Source organism: Mesoplodon densirostris, chromosome 10, assembly GCF_025265405.1.
Source record: "Mesoplodon densirostris isolate mMesDen1 chromosome 10, mMesDen1 primary haplotype, whole genome shotgun sequence".
In the NCBI taxonomy this organism is placed as follows: Eukaryota; Metazoa; Chordata; class Mammalia; order Artiodactyla; family Ziphiidae; genus Mesoplodon; species Mesoplodon densirostris.
This window is the reverse complement of record NC_082670.1, coordinates 8,551,594-8,568,627: the sequence shown is the minus strand read 5'-3', so window position 1 is coordinate 8,568,627 and position 17,034 is coordinate 8,551,594. Positions and strand designations below refer to the sequence as shown.

At 37.9% G+C, this 17,034-nt stretch overlaps 1 protein-coding gene across 3 annotated transcripts in view; it reads left to right on the top strand.

Annotated features, from left to right (window-relative positions):
- Positions 1-4,703, top strand: part of MAK (male germ cell associated kinase) — a 42,502-nt gene extending 37,799 nt beyond the window's left edge. For 2 of the 3 annotated variants that reach the window (XM_060110293.1, XM_060110292.1), the window contains 2 exons: positions 14-133; positions 4,549-4,703. In XM_060110293.1, coding sequence (XP_059966276.1) covers positions 14-133; positions 4,549-4,703 — 275 coding nt within the window. The remainder of the gene's footprint in view (positions 1-13; positions 134-4,548) is intronic. The other variant, XM_060110294.1, reaches the window with a different exon arrangement.
- Positions 4,704-17,034: the final 12,331 nt, after the last annotated feature.

Below are 17,034 nucleotides of genomic sequence, written 5' to 3'. Positions count from 1 at the left end.
GATACATCACTAGGAAATCTCAGAAGTTATGCTACTTACAATCAGTCAGGATATATTCCTTCCTTTCTCAAAAAAGAAGTGGGGTCAGCTGGCCAGAGGATACACTTAGCGCCACTCGGTGCGACAGCTTCAGGTAAGAACAAGTCCAGATACAGTTTTTGAGAATTCTGATCAGAAAGGAGCGTTTTAAAGTTTATAGTCACCTTTCCTGAGTGAAGACTTTTAAATTAGTCTCAGCTATTAACTAAAGTTCTGTTTTTGGCAAAATGTCCCATTTTTCTCCCAAAGATGTGGTTTGAGAGTCTAATAAGAGGAGCTACCTCTGATTCAGTGGTTTTTCTCGGTCAGACACACAGACTGTGCCACTGAATCCTCCCAATGACCTGATGAGGTAGATATTTTGTTTTGTTTTGTTTTGCGGTACATGGGCCTCTCACTGCTGTGGCCTCTCCCATTGCAGAGCACAGGCTCCAGATGCGCAGGCTCAGTGGCCATGACTCACGGGCCCAGCCGCTCCATGGCATGTGGGATCCTCCCGGACCAGGGCACGAACCCGTGTCCCCTGCATCGGCAGGCGGACTCTCAACCACTGCGCCACCAGGGAAGCCCTGAGGTAGATCTTTTACAGATGAGGAAACTGACATTGAGTAATTTACCTAGGGTCACACAGCCTGTAAATAGTGGAGCTGGGATAGAAATTATCTGATTCCAAAGAGTGTGCTACGCTACACGACGAGATGTGCGAGGATGCACTTTTCAGAGCTTCCCGCCGGGTACCTGGCACAGAGCGGAAAGCGCACCCGGTGCTGAGACCCTGTTATGTATCAGTTAACGGGTCGTCCTTCTGCAGGTCCATCTTAGGGTTTAGAACTAAACTGCGGCAGAACTTTGACTGGCTTTTGCTCTGTAATACATTAGGTGGTGAAGTTTTATTCCCCACCCTCCGACGCTATGGCTAATTAGGTCACCTGCTCTGCAGTGGCATGGCGTGTGACAGCCACATTCAGGGGGACGCTCTTGAAACTGAGGTGTGGATTCTGTACTTGAGTTGACCAGATCTGACTATGAATGTTCTCTAAGTTATTTCAGTCTAAAATAGATACCCATCTTAAAGCACCTAAAATAAACATTGAGGCAGATAATTACAAGTTTGATAAGATATCTAGTTACAGTTTAATTTAAAAGTTGACTTCAAGAGTCTTCTCCCAGTCTGTCCCAGCCAGGATCTTATATTATAGAACTGCTGATTAGAGTTATCAGTCTTTAAAGCTCATGCTCTTGGAGCTAAAATTGTAAAAAGCACGGGACTTCCGTAATTTTTTATTTCTTACCACGGTAGAACTGCTTAAGCAGTATTCAGTTACCTTATCTGCGAAAAGAACTGCTCCGTTCTCTCTCTGCTGAAACAAAATATATAAATATTTTATATACAGCAGTAATTTTTATGAAGCCTTAAATACTTTAGGGCAGCCTTATTGTGAGTCATTAGCCATGGCTTGGTAGGAATTTTTAATATGAAGGCAGAAAATCGTAACGTCTCAAATTATTTTGAGTACCTGCTCTTAGAAAGTGAAAGTGGGTATTTTTGAACATATTTTTATAAGGGATTGGAGGCCTTTGTATATTAATTATTCTGTCAGATTAGCATGCATATTCCTGTTTTCATTTTTTAAAGTAAAATGTTTTCTCATAGCTTTTCATCTCTTCATTTTACTCTGCTTATCAGATTTTCCTACAGATCGTGATAGGAGGAAAGGTTAAAAAAAAAAAAGTAAATATTAACCATTCTCACGTGGTCAGTGCAAATCCTTAGGAAAACACTGTTCTGTAAGAGATGTGTCTTCCAGCCCTCCCACTGCTGTGACAGTTTCCCACAAGAGAATAAAACCAGGTCATTACTGTATTTACTCGACTATTTCCCCTTCTCTCAGCCTCCCTCTCTGCTCTGCTTCCTCATCCTCAAGTCTGGAGAAGAAAAACCACATTAATTTCTTCCTCCCTCCCCATGTCATCTCTCAACCCAAACCCCCCCATACCTCCTTGTCCCCTGCTAGAGGAGTGACTTCTTTCAGACACAGCTGCCCTCTAGAAGCACGGGGCCCTGTTCTACGTGCTTTACATGCACTGAACTCTCTCCCAATGGCTCTAAGACAGAAGGTACCATCATTATCTCCATTTTATAGAAGTTTTCTATCTTGCTAAAAGTTATATAGCAGTGGCATGGATGGTGAGGTGTGGGCACAGCCAGCTGCTGAACAAAGCATTTCTTTGCCCCACACGAGACCTGGGCTCCTTTGTCAGCTACTGAGTTCTTCACCAAGGGTGCTGGAGTCCTAAAACTCTGTTATTTCTCAGAAAGGAATCCTAAATGTCAACACTACCGCCTTACTGGCAAAATGATTCCCTTTTCAAAGAAGGTTTTACAAATGTTGGCCTGGACACAGTTTCCTTCAAATGCATTTAGGACTTGACTTACACTATGCCATCATCTGGAAAAAAAGCTTCTCTGGATGTTACTCCCCAGACGCCTCACTTCTCACCCACTGTTAGCTTAAGAAGGGGTTTTCCCTTCCCCTTTCTCTCAGTCACGGGGACTTACTGTCTCCTCCCTCCTGCCCTCCCCTCCCACGTGCTCTCCTCTGCCCATGATACCATTTTGATGTGAGTGCACTAATTTACCAGGTTGATGCTGGTCTATATTCCAGTGGGTTATGACTAAAGGGCTATTCCTAGAAAATATGGTGCACTTAACTGGCCCTTCTAGACACTGTCCCTGTCTTTGTTAAGGAGCTTTTTATTGGCTTTGAGAACTTTAAACCCAGGAAGAGTGGGATGAAATGACCTGTCAAACCAAGGAAGAACTCTTGGCCTCCTTGTCCCAACTGAACCACAAAGCAGTTGGGGTGACGGTCACCAGGGCAGTTCCTCACGTAAGGCTTTGCTCCCTTTAAGCTGAGGTTATAGCAACACATCAGGACCCACATGTTCCCATAAGTTCCTCCTATACTTCCAATTCTACAGTAAAAAGAGAAGAAAAAACTGGGAAAACCATGCAAATAAATATAGTATAGCTAGTGTTAGGTGTACAGAATGGTTAGAGAGTCATTTCAAAGTTGACTCCTACAGAGTATAATCCAAGAATGACAGCTACCACATAGTGTGAAAAGATATTTAAATCCCAAACAGAAAGACGGAACATCAGAGAGAACAGCTCTGATACCTAGCTCCCAGTTTGAAGTGAGGAAGGGGTGAAGGAGGGACTGAGGATATTAAAGTTTTCTCTGCAATGATTTACTGCTTTGTCATTTGACATGTTCAAGCAACCTGAGCTTATAAATTGTTTAGGTAACAAATGTCTAACACATTAAAATTTTCACAAAATTTTAATCAGCCAATACATGTATGAATAAAACAAACCTTGTGATGAAAGGTTTGGGATCCTAAGAATGGCTCACTTTTCAAAGGGATTCTGTTATCATCCATTGATTTCCCAATAAAACATGAAGTTTCTTGACTCCAAAAACCACATTTTCATGTTTAAAGAGAAACCTGCTATGTGACCCCATCTGTGTGGCTCCATGAAGCCAGAGCTTTACAGGATTCACAATTCTGAATACATTTTCTGTAGTGATACTGTGTTCAGATATTATTTAGATGTAACCACAGTGGGATTTTAAACAGTCACTGACACTGTGGGTACTGCCCATTGAACTTAAACCAAGGAGTTGTTCTTGGTCATCCAAGCTGGTATCGCCTATCAAAATATGATGGGCACTTCAGTGAGCCCAAATAAGAAACAAGTAGCAGTGTCAGAACTATAAACCAGAAATTATGGCTCTTAAGCTGCTGAAAACGCTAACTGGTGTCAGCATAATACTACAACAGAATTTTTGGCTTATATAGATATATATTTTTTAAAAACCTTAGAGACCACTGAATTAATCTTTTAAAGACAAATTCAGATTTTCGGACTTCCCTGGAGGCGCAGTGGTTAAGAATCCGCCTGCCAACACAGGGGACACGGCTTCGAGCCCTGGTCTGGGAAGATCCCACATGCTGCGGAGCAACTAAGCCCGTGCACCACAACTACTGAACCTGCGCTCTAGAGACCGTGAGCCACAACTACTGAGCCTGTGCTCTAGAGCCCGTGAGCCACAACTACTGAGGCTGCGCTCTAGAGACCGTGAGCCACAACTACTGAGGCTGCGCTCTAGAGACCGTGAGCCACAACTACTGAGCCTGTGCTCTAGAGCTCATGAGCCACAGCTACTGAGCCCATGCGCCGCCACTACTGAAGCCCGCACGCCTAGAGCCCATGCTCCGCAACAAGAGAAGCCACCGCAGTGAGAAGCCCGGGCAGTGCAACGAAGAGCAGCCCCCGCTCACCCGACTAGAGAGAAAGCCCACACGCAGCAATGAAGACCCAACACAGCCCAAAATAATATTTTTTAAAAAAGATAAATTCAGATTTTCCCCCATAAAATGAGCTGCTTTATTTTGAATTTAATAATCATCTGAATAAAATTCTAATTTGATTCTTTCTTTCAGAATATCCCTGGAACACAAAAACTGGTCGGGGGCAGTTTTCAGGACCTACTTATAATCCTACAGCCAAGAATCTAAATATTGTGAACCGCGCGCAGCCAGTCTCCTCCGTGCACGGGAGGACAGACTGGGTGGCCAAGTACGGAGGCCACCGATAGGAGTCTGGTGTGAAGTCCCACAGCATCGCTCCGGAGTCTGTGCAAGTCCCCTGACCCCGGGAAATGTCTACAGATGTCTATTTCTACTGAGTTCTGGAAGAAATATGTAATAGTGGGTACTCTGAAGAGCAAAACTCATCTCCTGTTTTCTTTCCTTCCTAGAAATGAAATACATTTTCTGAGCATAACTGCCCACAGTGCTGATATATGGGTAGGACTTTACAAAGTAATGAATAAACTATTTGCCAAAGTGTCAAGTATTTGATATACAAATTAATAGATACTAAGTCCAATAAGAAGCTTTTTTAAAAAATGCCTCCAGAAATAAGTGTTCAGAGTGTTTTATATTTACCCAAACTATTTAATATTTCATTGTTTAGCCTCAGAGGTTTGTTCTGTTTTGGGTTTTTATAGCAGTTACATAGATGTCTGTGGACTGTCAGTTACGGTTCTTATTTGGCCAAGGTTCTACTCTACCATTTTGGCAATGATTATCATTTTTCTACTTTGGAATTATGGAAGCAATGATAATTCTAATCTAAAGCAGGACATCTTTCTTAGAAATAAATATTTCTTTAACATAGAGAAGTCAAAATCACATCACCTGATTTTAGTGAAGAAAGAGTCGATTGTTCGATTTTGATCAATACAACTGCTATGAATTCGTGGTGACTATCAAACCCAATGGCTTGATGACTTCCAAATTAACCAAGTCAAGGTTCTGTCATCTTCACATCGTGTGTTCATCAGACTTTCAAAATACATTGTTTCCGTATTCCCACGAGGCACAAAGATGAAGTATACCAGCTCGTTCCCCAAAGCAAACTCTTGCTGCTGCTGCAGACAGATCACTGACTCAGCTCTGACCTTCACACTTGCTCTGAAGAGCAAATGCATTCAGTTGCTTTCACAGTGATTTCACTTACTACATATTTTCTTAGTTTTATTTCTAAATTGGTAGTAAATAGACATTTTGAACTTAGGACTACTCTATTCAAGCCTGTCATTTTACGGACTAGATATTCTTTTTAAAGAATAATGTTATCAAACTGCTTATTTTTTATGTATTTTATGACTTTGTAACAAATGCTAATGTAATTGGTATCATCTTGTGGACATTATACAAAGGCATAGTAAGAACGTGGTATTTTTGTACAGAAGATTCAGCTCACCTTCTTGAAAAATGTTAAAATCTAGAGAGTAATTTATGTTAGTGGTAATGGTTATATATATATTTGTACAGTTTTAATTAATGTCTCAAAGCAAAAATATTCTTTTGTGTTGCTGGGAAACTTTTAAACTCCAAATAGATATTAAAATTAATATGGTTAACTAGTGTGTTTTCCTTACATTGTTAAACTTTATACTTATACTCTGAGGCCTTTTTTTGTTGTTAATTAGTCAACATTTTTCTTAGCAGTTTTAAGTTTATGGAAAATTTGATTGGAAAGTACAGAGTTGCCACGTACCCCCTAATCTCCCCCCTCCTCAATTTTCCCTATTATAAATATCTTGCATTAGTGTGGTACATTTGTCACAACTGATGAACCAATACTGATTCATCGTTATCAGTTAAAGGCCGTAGATTACATTAGGGTTCTCGCTCTGTGTTGTACATTCTGTGGGTTTTGACAACATGTATAATGACATGTATCCACCAATACAGTATCATACAAAACAGTTTCACTGCCCTAAAGATCCTCTGTGCTCTACCCAGTCATCCCTCCCTCCCTCCCTGCAAACCTCTGGCAACCACTCATCTTTTTTTTTTTTTATTATCTCCATAGTTTTTCCTTTTCCACAATGTCATATAGTTGGAATTACGAAGTATACAGCCTTTTCAGTTTGGCTTCTTTCACTTAGTAATGTGCATTTAAAATTCCTCCCTGTCTTTTCTTGGCTTGATAGCTGATTTCTGTTTATCACTGAAGAGTATTCCATTGTCTACATGTATCTTAGTTTATTTATCCATTCACCAACTGAAGGACATTTTGGTTGTTTCCAAGTACGGGCAATTATGAATAAAGCTGCTATAAACATTCATGTACATGTTTTTGTGTGGACATCGGTTTTCACTTCACTTGATTAATTGCTGGATCATATGGTAGGAGTATGTTTTGTAAGAAAGCACCAAACTGCCTTCCAAAGTGACTGTGCCATTTTGCATTCCCACCAGCAATGAGTGAGAGTTCCTGTTGCTCCACATCCTCACCAGCATTTGGTGTTGTCAGTGTTTTGGATTTTGGCTGTTCTAGTGTGTAGTAGTATCTTGTTATTTTAATTTGCAATTACCTAATGACATAGGATGTGAAGCATCTATTCACATGCTTATCTGCCATCTGTATATCTCCCTGCTGTCTATTCCGATCTTTTGCCCATTTTAAAATGTTTGTTTTCTTATTGTTGAATTTAAACAGTTCCTTGTGTATTTTGAATAACAGACCTTTATCAGTTGTCTTTTGCAAATCTTACCTCCAGTCCGTGACTTGTCTTTTCATTCTCTTAAGGTCTTCTGCAGAGCAAAAGTTTTAATTTAAATGAAGTCCAGCTTACCAATTTTTTATTTCATGGATCATGCTTCTGGGGTTGTATCTAAAAAGCTATCACCAAACCCAAGGTCACCTATGATTTTCTCCTATATTCTAGGAGTATTACAGTTTTGCATTTTACATTTAGATCTATGATCCATTTTGAGTCAAGTTTTCTGAAAGGTATATCATCTGTTACAGATTCTTTTTCATGTTGATGTCTATTGTGCAGCGTCGTTTGTTGAAGACTGTTTTCTCCACTGAACTGCCTTTGCTAATTTGTCAAAGATCAGTTGACTGTATTTGTGTGTATCTATTTCTGGGCTCTCTATTCTGTTCCACTGATCTCTGTGTGTATTCTCTCACCAATACCACACTGTCTTGATTACTATAGCTTTATAGAAGTCACCTAAGTCAGTCCCTCAACTTTGTTTCTCTCCTTCAATAGTGTTGGCTATTTTGGGTCTTTTACTGCTCCATATAAACTCTAGAATCAGTTTGCCAATATCCACAAAATAACTGGATTTTTGACTCAGATTGCAGTGAACAAGCAATACAGATCAAGGTGGGAAGAACTGACATCTTGACACTCTTGGGTCTTCCCACCCATGTACAAGGACTATCGCTCTATTTTTTTTTTTTTTACATCTTCTTGGACTTCTTTCATCAGTGTCTTGTCATTTTCCTCATATAGATATTACACATATTTGTTGGATTTATACCTGTTTATTTTAGTGCTAATGCAATTTTTAATTTCAAATTTGAATTGTTCATTGCTTGTAAATAAGAAAGCAAATGACTTTTCTATATTAAAGTTGTATCCTAATTCCTGTTATAATCACTTATTAAATCCAGGAGTTTCTTTGTTGATTCTTTGAAATTTTCTACATAGACAATCATGTCATCTGCAAACAAAAACAGTTTTATTCTTCATTCCCAATCAGCATACTTTTTATTTCTTTTTCTTTCTTATTGAACTAGCCAGGACTTCCAGTACAATGCTGAATAGAAGTGGTAAGAGTGAACATCCTTGCCTCGTTCCTGATCTCAGCAGGAAAACATCTAGTTTCTCCCCATTAAGAAAGATGTTAGCTGTACGGTTTTTGGTTTTTTTAATAGATTTTCTTTATCAAGTTGAAGACATTCTTCCCTATTTTGCTGAGAGTTTTTATTATGAATGGTGTTAGATTCTGTCAAATACTTCCTGTGCATCTACTGATAATCACTGATCATACAATTTTTTTTCTTTAGCTTGTTGACGTGATGGACTATATTGATTTTCAAATGCTGAACCAGCTTTGTATACCTAGAATAAATCCCACTTGATCATACTATGTAATTCTCTGTATACATAGTTGGATTGGATTTGCTAATATCTTGTTGAGGATTTCTGCATCTATATTCATATGTTCATATATATATATATATAGAGAGAGAGAGACACACAGAGAGAGAGAGAGAGAGAGAGAGAGAGAGAGAGAGAGAGAAAGAGAAAGACAAACTTTTCTCTAAATTTGAAAATTTTCAAAATCAAATGTTAAAACAACATAAATATGTGAAGCAAAGATTAATCACAAATACAAGAAGAAATTGACATAACCACAGAGTGGGAGGTTTTTCTTAGAAAACAGATCTAGAGGCCTTAAAATAAGTACATGAGTAACACAGGAAACAAAATTTACCCACCATACATACTATATAGAACTTTGACCAATAAGGCAAAATACTATACATGTAACATGCACAAAAAATTGACCTTATGTTAGGCCAAAAAGAAAATCTCAAATTCTCAAATGTTGAAATATGTAAGCCACAACTTCTTTCCACAGTTTAATAAAAGTAGAATAAAAAAGTATGCCTCCAAAATCATCCACTTAAAAATTCAAAAACATTGTTCTAACCACTACAAAGTCAAACGGGAAAATCAAAAATGAAATAAATATCCTTTAGAAATGGACAATGACAGACTTCTGTATTAAAACCTATAAAACTCAGTCAAAATAGATCTCAAAGAAAAAAATTATACACTTGTTCCATTTATGAGAAAAGCAAAAACACTGAAGACATGGTGAATTTGAGCATTTAGCTTAAGAAACTAGAAAAAGGAATAACAACTTTAAAAAGTGAAAAGGAATGAAAAGTATAAAATAATGTCCTAGTAGCAAGAAACATTATCCAGCACCAGGTCTTGGTTTCTAGTATCACTGTCCAATAAAAGAAACCAGGGCTACTTGGAGAAATGGCTGATTCTAGTATCGGAGCATGAAATATACAAGATGAGCCTGGAGCCTCTTACAGTGCCAGAAGTAGGGAAGTTCTATAAAAACAAAAAACAAGGAGAAAAAAAAAAGCCTACACTGATTGGCTATGTCAAAGGACCCATGGGCCAACTGAAAGAGCTCCCAATGGTCAAAACTGCAACAATTTGAGCAAGAAAATTAATGGAGAAGTATTGGATTATAACCCAAAGCAGGAAATATATATACATGATTCCATAGTGAAGGAGTGGATGGTTGGATGGATAGACAGGGAAGAAGAGGCATCTTCCATGCAGAATTCCAAATAATTTCTGTAGATACTCCGCCCTCAGGGAGGCAGAGCACAACTCCCCGTTTCTTAAGTGTGGGATATGCAAAGTGACTTCCTTTTAAAGAGTACAGTACGGGAAAGGGGGAAAAAAGGAATAGCTTCACAATGGAGAAGCCTGAGGAACACGACCTCAGCCAGATGACCAAGGTCAACATCAACAGTAGTATCACGTTCGTATATGTAACTTTAATATGATGTGATGAAAATGACACTTCACCCTTGTGGTCTTCCTCCTAAAAACCGATAATCCCAGTCTAACCATGAGGAAAACACTAGACAAATTCCAATGGAAGTGCCTTCTAAAAAATACCTGATCAGTACTCCTCAATACTCAGTCACCAAAAACAAGTCTAATAAAGAGTCACAGCCAAGAGGAGCCTAAGAAGACATGACAACTAAATGTAATATGGTATCCTGGATAAGATCCTGGAATAGAAAAAGGATATTAGTTAAAAAATAAGAGAAACTGTATGAAGTATGGACTTTAGTTAGTGATAATGTATCAGTATTGGTTCATTAGTTGTAACAAATGTATCATGTTAATGTAAGATGTTACTAATAGGGGAAACTGGGTGTAAGGTGTGTGGGAACTCTCTGTACTGTCTCTTAAAACTGTTCCACAAAATAAAGCCTATTTTTAAGAAATAGTCAGTCTATCCATTCAGCAAATATTTACTAAGTACCTACTATGTACTAAGTGTAGTATATATGGTATATGTGGTAGAAACGAAAAGGTCATTTTCTTCGACCTCATAGAACATACATTCCGGAGACAGACATTAAATAAACACACACAAAAAACCCCCTATATATTTGCAAATTATTATAAGTGCTATTAAGAAAAAAAAAACAGGATGTTATAGAGACTAAAGAAGGGATATAAATGTAGTGAGAGATGACTGAATAGGAGTCTAATTATACTTGATATATATATGCCTCTGCCTGCTGGGTAAAGAATTAATTGTTGGGCCAAAGCATGAAAACAGGGAGTCCTGTTAGAAGATTAAAAGACAGTGAGGCTTGGACTTGGGTATTGGCAATAGTATGGAAGAGGACTGATGATGGCTGCTGACAGAAAGCTATTGGGTTTTGGTGCTGATCTTGTTTCTTGCAGCTTTATAGAACTTCCTCATTAGTTATAATAGGATTTTAGTTGCTTGTCTTGGATTTTCTAGATAGACAATTATATTAACTATTTAAAATCTTTGATTTCTTTCCTTTTCCACTATTACTTTATACCTCATTTATTTCTCTTATTTTACTACTTTGACTAGTGTCTCTAGAACAATGTTGAATTATCAGTGATAGCAAATATCCTATTGTTTCTAATTTCAACATAAAGCCATAGCACTAGATAAAGGGTAGCTGACAAAAACCTAAGGCAAGCAATGTGCTTGAGTCGACTGAAGCATTTACATTAATATCAGAAAATCATTGCTCAGATTGATACCTAATTAGAAAATATATATGAAGTTCCATGCATAATAATAACAAAACTATAAAATATCATGCAATCATCTTAATAGAAATGCAAAGAACTAAGTGAATAAAACTCTAAAATGTTTTAAGACATTAAAAAAAGAAAAACTGAATTAAATGAAGAGACATACAATGTGCTGGATTGAAGAGTAAATATTTTATATGCAAACAGCTCATATAGCTCAAAATAAAAAAAAAAAACCCAATCAAAAACTGGGCACAAGATCTAAATAGACATTTCTCCACAGACATGCAGATGGCCAACAGGCACATGAAAAGATGCTCATCATCGCTAATTATTACAGAAATGCAAATCAAAACTACAATGAGGTATCACCACACACCACTCAGAATGGCCATCATCTAAAAGTCTACAAATAATAAATGCTGGAGAGAGTGTGGAGAAAAGGGAACTCTCCTACACTGTTGGTGGGAATATACATTGGTGCAGCCACTATGGAGAACAGTATGGTGTTTCCTTAAAAAACTAAAAATAGAACTACCATATGATCCAATGCTCCCACTCCTGGACATATATCTGGAGAAAACTAATTCGAAAAGATACATGCATCCCAATGTTCACAGCAGCACTATTTATAATAGTTAAGACATGGAAGCAACCTAAGTGTCCATTGACAGATCAATGGATAAAGATATGGTATATATACACAATGGAATACTACTCAGCCATAAAAAAGAATGAAATAATACCATTTGCAGCAACAGGAATGGACCTACAGATTATACCAAGTGAAGTGAGTCAAAGACAAATATCATACGATATTGCTTATATGTGGAATCTAAAAAAAATTATACAGATGAACTTATTTAGAAAGTAGAAACAGAGGCACAGACACAGAAAACAAACTTACGGTTACCAAAGGGGAAAGGGGGGTGGAGGGATAAATCAGGAGTTTGGGATTAAAATATAAACACTATTATACATAAAACAGATAACCAACAAGGACCTACTGCATAGCACAGGGAACTATATACTCAGTATCTTGTAATAACCTGTAAAAATCTAAAAGAGAACAGATACATATATATACATGTATAACTGAATCACTCTGTTGTACACCTGAAACTAAAACAACATTGTAAATCAACATTTCAAAAAAACTTTTTAAAGAGTAAATGTTTTAAAGCTCCCAAATCTTCCTAAATTTATCTATAATTCAATGCAATCATAATCAAAATCCCTAGTAAAATTTAAAGCTGAAAGGCTAAGTCTAGATTTATCTGGAAAAGTATGTAAAGAAAAATCACAAACGTAACAATGACAGACTTGCCTTACCAAATATCAAAACATAGTACAATCTACAGTGATTATAGAGTCACAGACCAATTAGAAAGACAAAAAAGGGCAGTTAACAGAAAAAAATATACATCACTGGTCAATAAATACATGAAAAGATGCTTAGTAAGTCATACTAAAGATATAAAACAATGGATTCGATCAGGGGTTGGAACCATGGTCAGTGAATCAAATCAAGTTCACTGTCTGTTTTTGTGCAGCTGGCAAGCTAAGAATGTTTTTTATAAAAAAAAATCAAAATAAACATGGTCGAAAAGAATATCAAAATAAGATTATTATTTTGTACTACATGAAAACGATATGAAAGTCAAATTTCAGGGTCCATAAATAGAGCTTTGTTGGAAGGTAGCCATGCTCACTTGTTTATGTACTGTTTATGGTGGCTTTTGCATTACAAGGCAAAACTGAGTACCTGGAGAGAGACAGTATGGCCCACAAAGCCTAAAATGTTTACTATCTGGCCATTTACAGAAAAAGCTTGCAAACCCCTAGCTTAATGTGTCAAAAATAAAAAGTCTGATAATACACAATGTTAAGCAAAGATAAGGAAACAAAATCTCTCAACCGCTCTTGGTGGGAGTGTAAATCTGTACAACTCTTTTTGCGGACAATTAAAATTTTAAATGCTCATCTGCTTTGACTCAGCTTTTACGGATGTAACCTAAAGATTCATTTGCACATGTGCACCGGGACTTAGTGATGTTCCTTGGTACAGCATTTTTTTAATAGCGAAAAGCTTTAAACAAGGTACCTTTCTGTCAGTAGGGGAATGGTAAACTAGACAGCCACATCATATAATTAAAAAGCCACTAAGAAGAATGAGGTAGGTCTCCATGTCCAGATAAAGAAAAGGTGTTAAGTGTGATACAGTGTAGCAAAGTGTAACTCAGTGTTAATTCTGTGCCCTCACTTGTCTTAACAGTAACCAAAAAAGGATACATTTCTATGTTTTATACTCACAGAAAACTTCTGGGACAATAAATAAATAATGGCTACCTCTTAAGTTAAGAGACTAAGGGTCTGGGATCAGAAGGAAACAATTTTGCTGTATACCCTTCTGTCTTACATGCATTCTTTATCACAAACATATTTCATCTCAATTTTAAACGACCTTGTGAACTAGGTATTTTTATAATTTGGAATAAGAAAGAACTTTGTAAAGCAATGAAGTAATAGATCTGACTATGGAAAGACATACAGAAACTATAAACAAAGTTAAAAGACACACAATAGGTTGGGAGAAAACGTAATATGTAATAAAGGACCTGTGCCCATTATACAGAGAGCTTCCACAAATCTTTATGAAACAAAAACCAACAAAAGTGATGAAACAAAATACAACAAAAATGAGGGGGAAAATGGATTACATTCAAACCTTTAGCTGGGGATGTCAAGGTCACCTAGATTCGACCTTGCCTTTCAGTCTCATTTCCTGCTGCTGCCAACCTCACCTGCTCTATGCTATTCACACCAAACAACTTGTAGGTACCCAACTGCGCCAGGCAGTGTCACGCCTCAGAGGCACTGCACATACCTTCCCTCTACCTGCAACATTTGTCTGTCCTTGCTTATGAATTCCTCATCCTTCAAGGCTCAGCTCAACCACCATCTCCTCTGTGAAGCCCTCCCAGACTCCGTGAAGAGAACTGACCACTTTTTTGTGCCCCCGGGGTAATGTCTACCTCTATTAGCCATGTATTTCTATATTGCCTTTGTTTGTCTAGATGTCAGTGTTTTCCACTAGACTCCATGATGGCAAGCCATGGTTTGTTTTTCTTTTCCTTCTGGGACCCAGCACAATCTTAGGACAGTAAGTACTTGGGAAACTTGGCCAGGGAGCAGAAGGGGTTCTTAGCAAGGACACTGTCAAGGCTTCTGGGCAATGAAAACACCCCACCTCACTCCCGCCCCTTGGAACTGTAGGCAGCCTTACAAGTCTCAGAGGTGACCACAGGAGCAGTCACACAGGGGTCTACCTTGGACCTGAACTGATTCCCACCTCCAGTGAATCGTTGTCATTCAGAGTCTAAGGCTAGCGCCCCAACCCTAGAACTGAAGGTAGCCAAAATTGGTGTCCTTAGGAAACACTTCATGACAAAAGAAAAACCAGGGCCTCGCATCATGATTTGAAATCCCTTCTGGAAGGATGGGAGCTTTGGACAGTCTATGGCCGCCTGATGCCTCCACCATCACCACACAAGTGCCTTAATCGTCAACAGCCAAGGGTTAGTTTGTGTGCACACGCATGCACATGTCACACGCATGAATGGAGAAGACAGAAAATTTTGACGAGGACTGTTAAATACATTTAACCATAATATTTGAAGTAGCTATTTATCATGACGATCACTGAAGGGCTAGATCAGAATCCAAAATGTGTTTTTTCTGATGAACAGAATGACTATCTTTTAGAACAATCTTTTTCTGTGCCTCTGTGCTTACAATTCATATATGATTCAAACGTTTGGGGAAAAACTAGTCATAACTGATGTTCACGTCTAGCCGACCCTCACACAGAAGCAGGGCTCAGGGAAACAAGCATGGAGATGAAGCTCTGTGAACACAAACAATACACAGGCATCTCCTCTCTGCTCAAGAGAAACCCAGCCTACCTGTGGGTGGTCCTGACCTTTGTAACACTAACTACAACCAGTTGTTTCTTTCCTCCCAAACACACTTCCATAAAAATCAACTTTTAAAATATAAAAAGGACAAAGAAAATGTTCTGCTTACTTGATTTTCTTTGTCCATTTTCCTTTAGACTGTACAGGATTAACGTTTGAGAAGATCACAATAATCTGATTCACCAGGGCATGAAATCATACCAGATACCAATGAACTGTTTGGAAAATGATTTGTCTGTATTATTTAAACTATGAATTTGGTATAACTATATGATAAAAGGCAATTACTATGCCAGGAACTGTGGAACAATTTTTTATTTAATCAAAATACCTGCAAGTATGTGACATCAAGCATCAACCCTTTCTTATCTATGAGTAGTTATTAATAACAGCAGCATGTGAGAAAAAGAACTGGGGTGTCAGTGGACCAAAAGCTTAATGAGTCACTGCTGTGATGGGGCTGTCCAAAAATCTTATTTTGATTCTGGCTGTACTAACAGAAATGTGTGGTCTAGAATCCAGTATCCTGGTCACACCCAATCTGTGTAGAGCTATGGGCATTATGCTTTAAGAAGGGGCCCTGTTCATTTCCAAAATATACAAACAGCTCATACAACTCAATAATAAAAAACAAACAACCCAATCGAAAAATGTGCAGAAAACCTAAATAGACATTTCTCCAAAGAAGACATACAGATGGCCAATAGGCACATGAAAAGGATGCTCAACATCACTAATTATTAAAGAACTACAAATAGAAACTATAATGAGGTATCACCTCACACCACTCAGAATGGCCATGATTAAAAAGTCTACAAACAACAAATGCTGGAGAGGGTGTGGAGAAAAGGGAACTCTCCTCCACTGTTGTGGGAATGTAAATTGGTGCAGCCACTGTGAAAAACAGTATGGAGGTTCCTCAAAAAACTAAAAATAGAGTTGCCATAGGATCCTACAATCCCACCCCTGGGCATATATCTGGAGAAAACTGCAATTCAAAAAGATACATGCACCCCAGTGTTCACTGCAGCACTATTTACAATAGCCAAGACATAGAAACAATCTAAATGTCCATCAACAGATAAATGGATAAAGAACATGTAGTACATATATACAATAGAATATTACTCAGCCATAAAAAAGAATGAAAGAATGCCATTTGCAGCAACATGGATGGACCTAGAGATTGTCATACTAAATGAAGTCAGTCAGAAAGAGAAAGACAAATATGATATCACTTCTATGTGGAATCTAAAATATGACACAAATGAACTTATCTATGAAATAGACTCACAGACACAGATAACAGACTTGTTGCCAAGTGGGAGGGCAGGTGGGAGACGGATGGATTGGGAGTTTGGGATTAGCAGATGCATACTATTATATATAGAATGGATAAACAACAAGGTCCTACTGTAGAGCACAGGGAACTATATTCAGTATCCTGTGTAAACCATAATGGAAAAGAAAATGAAAAAGAATGTATACACATATGTACAACTGAATCACTTTGCTGTACAGTAGAAATTAACACACTGTAAATCAACTAGACCTCAATAAAATAAATTTAAAAAAAAGGGCCCTGGCAGACACGTCAAACCATGGCATACACAACAAAGATGAGAAAACTAGGACTCCTTTCAAGGAGCTTAAGCCAGTCCACAAAATTGTATATGCCTGAATTACATATTCTAAATCCAATCAATACCAGTTAGGATTGAGCTAAGAAGCAAATCTCCCTTTTCTTTAAAGAGGAGGAAACTAAAGTAAGGGGTACCAGAATGAGTTAACTC